General features: G+C 34.3%; 1 protein-coding gene across 1 annotated transcript in view; it reads left to right on the top strand.

Moving 5' to 3' along the window:
* LOC150078438 (RRP12-like protein) overlaps nucleotides 1-13,384 on the top strand; it is a 496,297-nt gene that overhangs the window by 362,383 nt on the left and 120,530 nt on the right. The window contains exon 26 of the mRNA XM_090384563.1: nucleotides 421-578. Within this exon, the coding sequence (XP_090240689.1) occupies nucleotides 421-578 (158 nt within the window). The remainder of the gene's footprint in view (nucleotides 1-420; nucleotides 579-13,384) is intronic.

The following is a 13,384-nucleotide window of genomic DNA, read 5'->3' on the forward strand; positions in this document are numbered from 1 at the left end:
TTACTATCATTACTGTTATTAACAATCCTGCCAACCTTCGTATTGTCTGCAAACTTAGACATTAACCCTGATATACTTTCATCAATATTATTTATAAACACAGAAAACAACAATGGGCCTAACACCTAACCCTGGGGGACTCCACTAATAACATTAGTCCATGTGCCACAGTGTCAGAAGCTTTCCTAAAATCCAAGTATATGATATCAAAATTATTTTTTGCATCCAGTTTCTTTGTGACCACAACATAGTATCCAATCAAATTTTTCAGACGAAACTTCCCCTTAACAACCTCATGCTGTGTATATGATCTATAAATAGCTGGTATGTTTATAAAAGAAAAGAAAAAAAAAAAAAAAAAACAGATAGTAAAACCGTTTCATGTGATTATATTTAGTTTTTCATTATCTGTTATTTCAGATGAACTTTCTAGTAGCTTAATCAACCATCTCATAGAAAATATTACAGTTTTGATAACATCACGCTCCAGGGAAATAGTACAGTCTTCAATTTCATTCATTAAAAGTCTTTTGACTTATATGTCAGCAGAAGACTTGTTGCCACATCTTGAAGTTTTAGTGAGTATAGAAATTTATTCTATTAATTTAGAATTTGAAATATAGATATATGTAATTTATCTTTTGCTTTACATCTTTTTTAAAAAAAAGTTTATTTATGATTATTATTATTTTAAAGAAAACATTAAACATGAAATGTATCAAAATCTCTACTGCTTAATATCATGTATGGGTTGAGGGCTTAGAAGACAGAAGATACTTGTTGACATTAGACTTGAATTTCTGCAGATTGTAATTTTCAAAAAATACGTGACAGAAGGTTGTCCCATTAAGGGAAATGAGGAAGAGGTGTAGTTGATTCTGTGAGTTTGGAGTTGGACAGTGACCAGATTCCTGTTTGTGGTATGTGCTTGGACTGATTTTGAAGAGAGTGCGGGAATTACAGATGCAATTTGAGAAGGTTTGAAGACCAAACCAGATGTGGAAACAATATTCCATGGTAGGTCACATTTGATATTTGTACAGAGTCAGTAATTGTTCAGAAGAAAAGTAATGCTGTGGGGTGGGGACACTAGTTTGCAATATTTGTGATGTACTTTTGCATAGAAGTCAGGATAATTCTAATTCCTAATATAGATATGTCATCTCTTCTAAAAAACTGAGATCCAATGAAGATGAGCATAGGAGCAGTAGACCTTTTTGTAAGAAATAAGATGAAACTGAGTTTTAAAATAATTCAAGTTAACTAAGTTTTATTTTCCCAATTGGAAAATTACCTGGAGATTAGCATTTGAGGAATTGGTGGTGGATATTTGAGAAGTTTACACTATTTGTGCAGGTCACTGTTTGATGTAGTGTACTTCATTAGCAAAACACTGAATAGGATTTCCAGTCATTGGAAAAAAGTCATTAATTATAGAGGAAGAGTGGGAGAAATAGCTGCACTTTGGGTAACACCATTATTAGTGCCAGGATTACAAGACAGAGCTATCTACCATCATAAACAATGAGTGGAATTCAGAGAACTGAATTCTCAATTGCAAAAGACATTTGGCAGGCTATGAGTTGTGAGCTTGTTTAGAAGACCTTTATGCCAGACATGGTCAAAAGCAACTGCTTGAGTTTAATCTGATTTTTTTCATTGAATTTGTCCAAAGACAAGTAACATAAGCCACTAAATCACCAGCAGATCAACAAAAATTTTAGATTGAATCACAGTACATGATATTAGAAATCCATATTGGAGATCTTATGGAGGATATTAGAGCTGGAAAAGGAATTAGAAAATGTGAATTGGAATATCATTGGTTTGGCTGAAACAAGAAGAAGAAATGAATCACTTATAAGTTTATCAAGTGGAAATCTGCTGTACACCAATGGAAACAGTGAAAGGAGTGAAGGTGGAGTTGGGTTTCTGGTCCATAAAGATTTTAAAAACAACATTTTGGAATTCAAAAGTACACAACCAAGGGTGTCAAGACTAATACTCAAGATTTCTAAGAGGTACAAGCTAAAGATTATAATGATTTATTCACCTACATCGAGCCATGATGATGAAGAGGTTGAAGAAATGTACACCGAAATTGAGAGTCTTCTAGATGAGCAGAAAACCCACTACAATATTATTATGGGGGACTTCAATGCTAAGGTTGGAAAAAGGCAAAACAGCGCAGAAAGAGGACTATAGGAAATTTTGGAATTGGTGAAAGAAATAAGAGGTGAAAGACTTGTGGAATTTGCAGAATCTCAAGGACTGTCAGTAATGAACACTTTTTTTCAAGAAAAGGGTGAACATAAAGTGGACATGGAAGAGTCCAAATGGATTAACAACTAATAAAATCGACTTCATCCTCACTAACAGAAGATATATTGTGAATGATGTTACCGTCCTGAATAAGGTAAATGTTGGAAGTGATCACAGAATTATCATTCTGTGATCACTTCCAACATTTACTTCACTTCCAACACTTGATATAGATGTAGGAAAGGAAAGGAAAAAACTGACTCGAGTAAATAATCCAAAGGTCTTTGAGATAACAGAGGAGGAGAAAAAGCAGTATGTACTGGAACTTAAGAACAAATTTGAGCTTCTGCAGACTGCTCAGGACCAAGATATCGACGAGGAATATTACAACTTTCTGAAAGTGATAAAGCCCAAGAAACAGAAATCCAAAGAAGAAAAAATTAGTCAAGAAACACTTGTCATGATGAACCGAAGACGACAAATGAAGAGGAAGAAAAACACTGACAGGGAGAAAATTGAGTATACCGAGTTATGCAAAGCCATTAGAAAGAGACTCAGAGGGGACATAAGAAGATTTAACACAAGAAAAGTAGAACAAGCATTAAGGGAAAACAAAGGATTTAAATCAGCAGCCATGAGCAGTAATACAGAAAGACAAATGATAGTGAAACTGAAGAATAGCGATGGTGTACTTATAAACAGCAGAGAAGGCATAATTCAAATAGCAGAAGACTACTATAGAGAATTATACAAGGAGCGAGGGAATGATACCAGCAGTGGGGAAGATGGATTGCAAAATAGCAACACATACGACATACCCGATATTCTTCCTGATGAGGTAGAACATGCATTGAAGAAAATGAAGAATCGGAAAGCCCCGAGGGAAGATGAAGTTACTGTAGAGTTGTTAAAATTGGGGGGAAGAGACATAACACAAAAACTGGCAAGGCTCTTCACAAAGTGCATTAGAAAAGGTGTGACACCTAAGCAGTGAAATAATGCAATCATAGTTTTGCTGCATAAGAAAGGAGATAAATCAGAAATTGGAAATTATACACCAATTAGCTTGTTATCCCACATCTACAAGTTGTTCACAAGGGTCATTACTAACAGTTTAGAAAGACTACTTGATGAGAATCAACCGAAAGAGCAAGCTGGCTTTAGGACAGGATTCTCAACTATGGATCACCTTCACGTAATATCACAGCTAATGGAGAAAGCAAATGAATATAAAACACCATTATGCCTGGCATTTGTGGATTATGAAAAGGCATTTGACTCCATACAGCATAAGGCAATGTTTCGGGCACTGGAAAGACAAGGCATAGATACCCCATATATTATGATTTTGAAGAAAATATATGAGAGTGCTACATCCTTTATTAGACTATACAAAGACAGTAGCAAATTTAAAATCGAGAAAGGAGTTCGACAAGGAGACACAATATCTCTGAAGCTGTTTACTGCTGCCCTTGAGGAAGCTTTCAGAAGATTAGACTGGTCGCAGAAAGGAGTCAATGTGAATGGAGAGTACCTAAACCATTTACGATTTGCAGATGACATTGTGGTTATAAGCCATGATCCCAAAGAATTAGAGGAAAATCTTAATCAGTTATGCACAGTTAGTAAGGATTTTGGACTAAAGATGAATATGGCTAAAACAAAAGTAATGATGAACAAGTATGCCACGGAAAGGAAAATAATGATTGAAGGAGCAGTAATTGAAAAGGTGGAGTCATATACTTATCTGGGACAAGTTTTTAGCTGTAATAATGATAAATGGCTGGAAGTCAAGAGAAGAATTAATTTTGGATGGATAGCATTCAGGAAATATAGTCACATACTGAAGAGCAATATTCCAGTTTGCCTGAAACGTAAAATAATGAACCAATGTATACTCCCCACCGTGACTTATCGAAGTGAAACTTTGGGCACTCACCAAAAGAATGGAAGAGAAGCTGAGAACTACACAGCGAAGAATGGAACGAATTATATTGGGAATCAGACTGTTAGATAAGAAGAGAAACACATGGATTAGGCAGCAAACTCAAGTAAAGCACATTCTTATCAAAACTAAAGAACTAAAATGGTCTTGGGCCAGGACACATAGCTCGAAGACATGATGACAGATGGACTAAGAAAATAACAGAATGGTATCCAAGAGGAGCTAGAAGAAAACTTGGAAGACAAAGGCGGAGATGGATAGATGAAATTCATGAGTTTTTGGGTAGTAAATGGATGGCCAGTGCTCAAAACAGAAGGAACTGGAAAGTTGCAGTTGCTGCAGAGGCCTTCATCCTGCAGTGGATTGAAAATGGCTGATGATGATGATGATTGGAGATCTTTAATCAGACGGAAGTTTTCTAGATTGTTTTTCTAGACAGGAGTTTTCTAAACATTGACCATTGACGACTTTCTCCATTACTTTGAAAAGAGTGCAGGTAAGTGCAGTAGGTCAATAATTAGACGGCAAGGATTTGTCACCCTTTTTAGGAACTGGTTGGATATGAGTAAATTTCCAATCAGAACGAAAAATATCAGTGGAATAAGGTGTAAAAAAGGTGACACAGGTTCGGGAGTACAACCTTTAAAAACTAGTAAAGAAATTCCATCAGGACATGGAACTTTCTTGGCATCAAGGTTGTTCAAAATTCTTCTAGCGTAGAGGTTTAAGAGTACAGTAAACCCTGAATTTACGTTCCCCAGAAATGCCGTGAATACTGAGTTATGGCTCCCATAGTAATAAAGGGGTTCCGTTCCAAAGTATGAAATATATAAGAAAAACTAGTCTAAAATTTTGTCTATGTATGTATTATGTGTACCTTCATAATATGACTATGTACATAGACAGTACGTAGTGAAATGCAAGCATAAGGCATCAAAATGGAAATAAGAAACAATTTAGTATTAAATGTAATATTTGTTAGAAATTTCAAACAAATCTTTCAATCCAGCTTTTTTCTATAGCTAAAAAACTTATCCTGCCAGTGCTATCACCAGTTTCGCTAAAGTGATGATAAAGGAGTTTTGCCTTTTCACAAATGATGAGTGAACTTAACGGAATTTTATTTTGAGTTCGGTCTTCTATCCACAGATTTAAAGCCTTTTCCATTTTTTCTAATTTAATATCACGAGTTAGAGCAAATTTTTGAAGCAATTAGCGCATTTTCACGGACACTACGGTGGATTTTTTCTTCCGATTTCTTGATTGATCGTACCGTTGACTAATTGATTTTATGTTTTGTCACTGACAAGACACTTTCACCATTAAAAATTTTGTCTAATAACTGAATTTTACTTGCTAATGTCATCACTTTCTTTGATTTTTGCACAATTCCCTTGTTATTCTTAGCCATATTTTTGTAGGGATTAGAAAAGAACTTGTCCACAATAAAGTCACTTTTTTCCGTTAACACACTCGAAAAAGTCTGTTTACACTAACACACTACGAAACGGTAGATTTTTCACTTTTGTAAGCATATCAATTTATAAAATTAAAAGCAAACGACGAAACATTCCATGACAAGCACATAACACATACTGAACAAGGATTAGAAAGAAATATCCACGCTCACGATTTTGTTACCCCTCTCCCCCACCCACTTAGCACTGTTTTGACTGGGAAAGATGATTTTAGCCACGCCCATGTTTTTTTTATGGCGGAAAATGTTCACGGCGATTTAAAATTCACATTTTTTTAGGTTTCATTTTATATTAAATCAGCGACTACAGTAAACCCCCGCGAATAGCGGGGGTTTACTGTAGTTCTGGAGGTGCCACTACTGATTGGGAATAGCATTTCATTTTAGAATGCATTTGTGATTTTTATGGTGTTGGCAACTTTGTAGATGAAATCAAATGCTGAGAATGAAAGGCCATTTAAAAGAAATGAATGCTTTAACAGAGAAGGAAATTGTTTGAAAACAGTATTTCAAAAAAAAAAAAAAAAAAATACTAATAAAATAATAATAATATAAAACTGAATTAAAAAAAAAAAAGTTGTAAATACAATTCTTCTGAAAGCACTTTTTTCAAAAGAACATCTCTGTACGTTTTGTACAAGCAGAACTTCTGTTTGTGCAGAAGTGGACTTATTACTAGGCATGCCCCAAGAGCCTCCGGTTCTAGTTGATTGATCCACAAACTCAAAAATTAAAAGAAATGTTCTTTTAGATTTACTTGTGTGTAAGGCTCATCAAGAATGCACTTATAAGTGTATTCCCGATAAATGTCTGTCAAAGAAAGGTGGCTCAACATTATTGAATCAAAATAGTAATTACTGTATTTTCTAGTTTTTTTTAATTTTATAATTATAAACATTAAAATTTTAATATTTTATAATAATGATTACTGAAGGCGAAAACTTGATGTTGAATCAAGAATCCAGGATGCAAAATTTTCCACTAGCTATTGAGCAAGCCACATACTCATTGCATGCCTACTGGATGGTTGCCGTAGTTGTGAGCCACATTGCAGCATGTTAGTGTGTGGAATAAAAAATGAATTGCTTTGGCATGTGTTGCTGTTATACCTAAGCTAATATTGTTGCCCTCCCTTGTTGAATGATTCTCCCCTCCTGATAAAATCATGGGATGCCATAAAAGCACTGACATTTCTAATTTATAGGATAAAAGGCTGGTCACCCAGTCTTAGAACATTCATTCAAACTAAAAAGCCAAACAAATATCAGAAGAAAAATTCAACTTTCTGATACAATAGACTGGATAAAAAAAAAAAAAAAAAAATACCTAACCTCATGGATATTATAGAAACCATCTTTAGGGCTGGTTTAAGTAGCAGCAGAGTCTAGAATTGCTATAACCAAAGACTGATAGCAGATTATATGATGTTATATAATTAAAAGGTGCAATATATTGGTTTAATAATCATGGAGCCAGAGATGCCTCTGATTCCATAGTTATTAAAGAAATTGTATTCTTATCTTAATATCATATATGTTATGAAATTTAGTATCAGTATTTGGTAATGTAAGGCAAGGAAGCACCCTTCCTCACCCTTTTTTTTTTTCTGGTATAAAGTGCCAGCAAAAAAAGCAAGCAGACAGATCAGGGTGGGATTCATTTTTCTCTGATTTCTAACACACATTAATGGAACAAAAATGTATGTGATCTTAAATAAACTCCTTCATCAATATTTTTCAAGTAATGTGTCCATTAATATACTAATTGTCTTAATTTTCTAATAAGTGCTGCCATTCGTTATTGTTGTTTTCAGGTAATTGTGGACATAATTCATAATAGGTGGCAGCATGGAAATAGCATTTAAAACTGTGGAACTTAATTAATTATCATTATGGAGACTAAAAACAAATCAAAACAACTGTTAATATGTAAAATAAAAAAAAAAATTTTATCATATTTAAATATTTCCAAACACATTGTTATTAGTGTGAGTTGGGCTTGCTCATTTGCCATAAACTTTTCTATGTTAGGTGCTGTGGAAGTTAAAGCACAGTGTAGGTCAATTTCAATGTTAAATCTGTTGTATTGCTTTATTTTTATACTCAGAAATGCAGAAAAACTGGCTTCACAAACCTATGTCAATGAAAGTGAGATAAGGACACACAAAGCCTGTTTACTTGTTTTGGGATAAATAGGAAAATATTTTACCCAAAAATCCTCCAGCACATCCCCCCCCCCCCTTCAAAGTTACCTTTGGCAACTGAATCAAACTTTGAGGTCCAAAAACTTCTCCTGGCAAACTGTGAACATCAGTGAAAAAGGATTCCTTGCAAGTTTCCAAATAGAATTTTCAGTCTTGACATCAGGAAAATATTGTCTTAATTATTCAAATTGTGTTCAAATTATTCAAAAAATCCCATAAGTGGGATTTTATGTTTTTTGGAAATCATAAATAAACCAATAGCAAAAGGTGGGGGAAGGATCGATTTGATCATTTGCAGAATTAGAAGTTTGATATTCTCAGATCATTCATCAATTCAGTGCATCACTGTAGAATCGGACAGTGAAATATTATGCAACATTTTCTCAATTTTCTCTCCAAGTAAGAACCTTGTTTTTGAGAGTTTCATCAAGTAAAGAAAACAAAGCAACATTTTTAGCACCAATAGATGATGAATCCACAATTCAGTTTTGGCTTTAAATGAGCTATGATGGTATTTGCTCCTTCAGTTTCAGATTTAATGTGTTTGAAAGCTTCAAATACATCTGCAAAATATGCCAAACTGAGCTGAAAGCTTTCATTTTTGATGGCTTGAAACAGTTCTTCCCTGCCTTGGTATTCCAAAAACGGCAATTGCTTCCATAAGCCCAACCAAGCATATTTCCCATCTAAAATTAATGAACCTCAGTATAGAACAGAAGAGCTTTGTGGTCAGCTTTCAAATCTTCACAAAGCAAAGAAAATAATCTTGAGTTTAATGCACTGATTTTCACATAAATCACTACCTTGATGGAGAGGTTAAAATCTACACACACAAGAGTCCTAGAAGCCAATGCTTGGCTGTGAATGACATGGTGCAGCCTAGACACAGATGGTTTTTTTTTTTTTTTTTTTTTAAATGCTGGTGCACCATAAGTGCACACTCTAATCAACCCTTCCAGCTTATCCATTTGTTCCAATGGGCGGAACAAATGAATAAACTGGTATCGTCAGCTTTAGTAGTAATTTCCAAGGCATGGAAAAACATTTCTTCTTCCACATTAGTGTGAATTACATATTGTGCATAAACAAGTAGGTGTGACAATACCTACATCAATAGATTCATCACAACTAATATCAAAAAGGGGATTGATTTGACCTTTTGCAGAATTAGAAGTTTAATATCTTCAGATAATTAATCAATTTGATGCATCACTGTGGAATCAGACAGGGAAATGTTCTGCAATTTTTTCTCAGTTTCTTCTCCAAGTAAAATTCTGGCAGCATTCAGAATGCATGGCTTTATGAGAGTTTCTTCAATGGCAGGTGGTTTCTTTTGCTTTGTGATATTAAAAAAAAAAAAAAAAAAAGCTATTTCATATGAAACTTCAGGGATTCCTGAAAGTATGCTCCAGTACTATCCAATCTCATATGCTGCAGTGAATCTCACTTGGTAGAAAATACTATGCTGGTTTTTTAGCTACATTTGGGTGGTTTTGGTTTAAATGTCATTCCAGTCACATGTCATCACTGCCAGAGGTGTATTGCTAAAAAAAGTTATACTGGAATGCTCGGCGTAAAAAAAAAATAATAGAATGCTCGTTCTCCAGAAGACTATGATAATGCCACATCGACTGTACAGTAACTGAATCAGACTTTAGACTCATGGTTCATAGAACAACCAGTTCTAGCATTTAGCTCATGGCAAATCAAAGTGCAGCATTCGCACGCATCACAGTATATCTCATTCATTGAAGCTCTTTATCTAACACATTGTACTTTAGTAAGAAACATTAAAGTTTCATTGCGAAATTTATATTTTTGTTTTTAAATAAATTTTTAAAGAAATCTATTAATTTTAAAGATTACTATTAATATATCTTTTTAGTAGCAATGGGTAAAATAGATATTATTTCTCCCTCCCCTTTGATTATGCCATTGTATTTTCTATTGTGACATTTAGAAAAAAGTACCGGAACATCGAATCATTCCGGTCCGAATACACCAGTGCATATATGTTATTCTGGCTGTTATTATGATAGCCTAAATAAATTTAAAGCTGAGCTGGACAGGCATTTGAACAAATGGATGGATGAAATGGGAGGTTTTTTTTTTTTTTTTTTTTGCTGATGCTGGATAAGCTTGCTTTCTTGCATCGTATGCCTCTACTAATGCTAACATATCTACGAGTTGTATGTAAGGCTTTTATACATAAGTAGAGGGGATAAAGAAAAAAATGATTAGTATAAAACAGCTATGATACTCAATACATTCTACTTCAATATTTGTAGAAGAATAAGAGAAATTTACTTCAATATGATACATAAAAGACTTCTTAATGATACTCTCCAGCAAATAAACAAATCTAAAATTAACACAAAATGATTAAATTAATAAAATTCATTAAAACAATTTCAATGCAAATTTAGGAAAAAAAAACTTCAGGAAATAAAGCCTTTTTCCAAAATTTGTGTTGAACTTGTTTTAATTGTTTTTTTAATTAATTTTATTACTGTAATCATTTTGTGTTCATTTTTATATTCATTTATTTGCTGGAGAGCGATATTAGGAAGTGTTCTACATATCATATTGAAGCATCACATATCTGAAGATGTGCAAAGTGTGGTACAGTATCTTGAATCAGTCATAATCAGTTAATATCTAATTGGCAATTGAAACAAATCCATGGATAGAAAAATGTTAGTTAGCTAAGGTGTTGCTGTGCTGGTTATGTTATGTTGGTAAGAATCCTGTGCTTAATGTAAAGTGTATATTTTGTCAGTGAACTTTATATTCTAGGGCAGTGTGGACTTTTAAATAATCTCACATTTTTTCCAAAAAAATCTCTTGTTCTTCCTTGAATTTATTCATACTGTTCACTTCCACAACACCAGATAGAAGTTTGTTCCAACAATCAATCACTCACGCACTGGCTGAAGGAAAACCTCTGTAGATATACCCTATAACCATCCTTCCTCAATTTCAATTGCTCTGTATGTGCATGGTCTGAGTAAGAGGAAGAATCTCGTTGGCATTGAGCTTCCTCAACCCATTCAAAGCCTTATCACTTCAATCAGATCACCTTCAAATGCCTAGTCTCCAGACACTGCAATTTGCAGAACTGAACTGAAACCTGTCTTGGTAAGACCATCCTTTTGTTTTCTTCACCAATGTCATTGCCATTTTCTGCACCTGTTCTAGCAGATTTATATCTTTCCCAGCCAATTCCACATACAACAGGGTAATAATTTTTTTATCCCTGCTAGCAAAGTTTTTATATATCATAAACCTTATGAGCTGTCCTGGCAGCCATTTGCTCTGAGTACACAGTTACCCCTGGTCTTTTTGATTTTTCACTACACTGAGTGTAGTACCACACAGTTGGTACAATAATCTGGGATTACTTTTACCCATATGCAGTACTTTGCATTTGTCGATGTTAAACTTCAACTGCCATTTCTCATCTGTCTAATTTTTTTATATCTTATTGCGACAGCTTATCCTGATTACTGTCATTAACCACATACTGCCAAACTTTGTGTCATCTGCAAACCTTGACATTAAGCCTGATATACTGTATATGGTAAAAGTAACCCCAGAGAAGCGTACCAACTGTGTGGTACTACACTTAGGGTGGTAGAAAATGAAAATGACCTGGGAGTAATTGTGCAGTCAGATATGAAATTTTCTGAGCAGTGCAGACAGGCTGCCAGAGCAGGTCATGGGGTATTGTCAATGATATACAGGAATTTTGCTAGTGGGGAAAAGGAGATAATTATCCCTTTGCATAAGGTAATGGTCAGGCCACACCTTGAGTACTGTGTACAAGTCTGGAGGCCTTGTTTTAGGAAGGATGTAGTCAGTGGTGAGCTCTGAACATTTTAACATGGGCTTGCACTTTAGCTGATTTTTGAAATATCCTTTGTGGTGGGGGGGGGGGGAGTACCTACCGAGTAAATCTAATCAGTCATGGAAGTGACGTCACCCGTAGCATCTGCCAGAGGCACTTCCCACACTGAGATCACTAGTCGTATGATTAGATTAGAGTGCGTGACGCATTTTTCGTGACCAGTACGATATCTCGAGTTCTAACTTTTTGGAATTTTTGAGAACATCCGCAAAGGATGTTTCACCTAAAACCATCTACCCGGTGTGCTCGGCAGATGCGCGACTTTTTTATTCTTTTTTTTCACAACTAGGAAAATATAATGGATACATTTTTTTTTTTTCATGAAAAAATTTTAATATTGAGAATAAAAAATAACAGAAATATTTCCCATATTACAAATAACAAATTATCACAAAACATTCTAGAATAGAAAAACAAATATTACATAAAAACAAACTGTTCTAGAAAAGGTAAACAAAAATCACAGATTATATGAAAAAAATATTGCACAAATATTCAAGAAAATTTTATTCTAAAAATTGCCATATGCAATTTACTGCTTTATTAATATTTGTTTTCATCTTCTTCTTTGCTCAATAGCTGAGCTATTATTACGGAGGAATGATTTGATATAACGATCTGGATCAAATTGAACCAATGGTTTTCCATTTAGATGTATGATCATCACAATCTGCAATGTGTTTAATTGTCAACATTATTCATTCATTCATTCACACGATATTAATCATTACCCTGAAAGCTCGCTCAACTTGAGCACTGCTAATCGCAATGGTTTCAGAGATATTTCTGGCTTTCTTAATTGTAATGGTGCCTCCGTAGCCAGGTGGGAAGGAGCAGCAGTGCGTAGCACACGCTTCTTGATTAGACCGGGGTTCGAGCCCGTCACCACCAAATACGGAGGATGCGGAAAGGTCAGGGAATGACCACCGCATATCCCGGAGCAATATGGCCTTAGTTGCTAATGCTCCTAAAAACCAAATAACAACAACAACATCTTAATTGTAAAGGGAATTTCACTCGATTTTAAAGATAAACTGTCTCCGACAAAATCAGTAACATCATTAATTTTTATTTCATATTTTATTAGAAAACAAATTTCTTATTCGGTTTTCAGTCTTGCCACCAAGATGAAAGTTCTTTCAAATTCCACAATTTCCAGTAGAATATGTTTAAAATTTCGTTGAATGGTATCATTATTTTCTTTATTTAATTTAAAATTACCCTGTTGCATTAATAACTTATCCTTTAAGGATAAAACGATGCATTTAATAACTTGTCACAAGGTAATTTTACTGTTCTTACTTTCAATTTTGATTCCTTAAAATTCTTTACACTTCAACATGCTCTCAATTTTAGCTTTATAATTTCCTTCAGAATTTTTCAAATTAGTGATAGCATTGATAGTTTGAATAATTAATTTATCTGCTTTTACCATAGTGATTCTGTAAAGTTTCTGAAATGTAATAGAGCTCCTGCAGGATGTCGATCATTAGTGCTTTTTTGAAATTCCAGATTTAAAAGTCGATTTAACAATCCCGAATATTTAACTTCTGATTCAAAATGTTTGCACAAAGCTGGATATTTTGGTTC

The sequence above is a fragment of the Mastigoproctus giganteus genome, chromosome 11, assembly GCF_048544385.1.
Source record: "Mastigoproctus giganteus isolate SK-2022 chromosome 11, ASM4854438v1, whole genome shotgun sequence".
NCBI lineage: Eukaryota > Metazoa > Arthropoda > Arachnida > Uropygi > Thelyphonidae > Mastigoproctus > Mastigoproctus giganteus.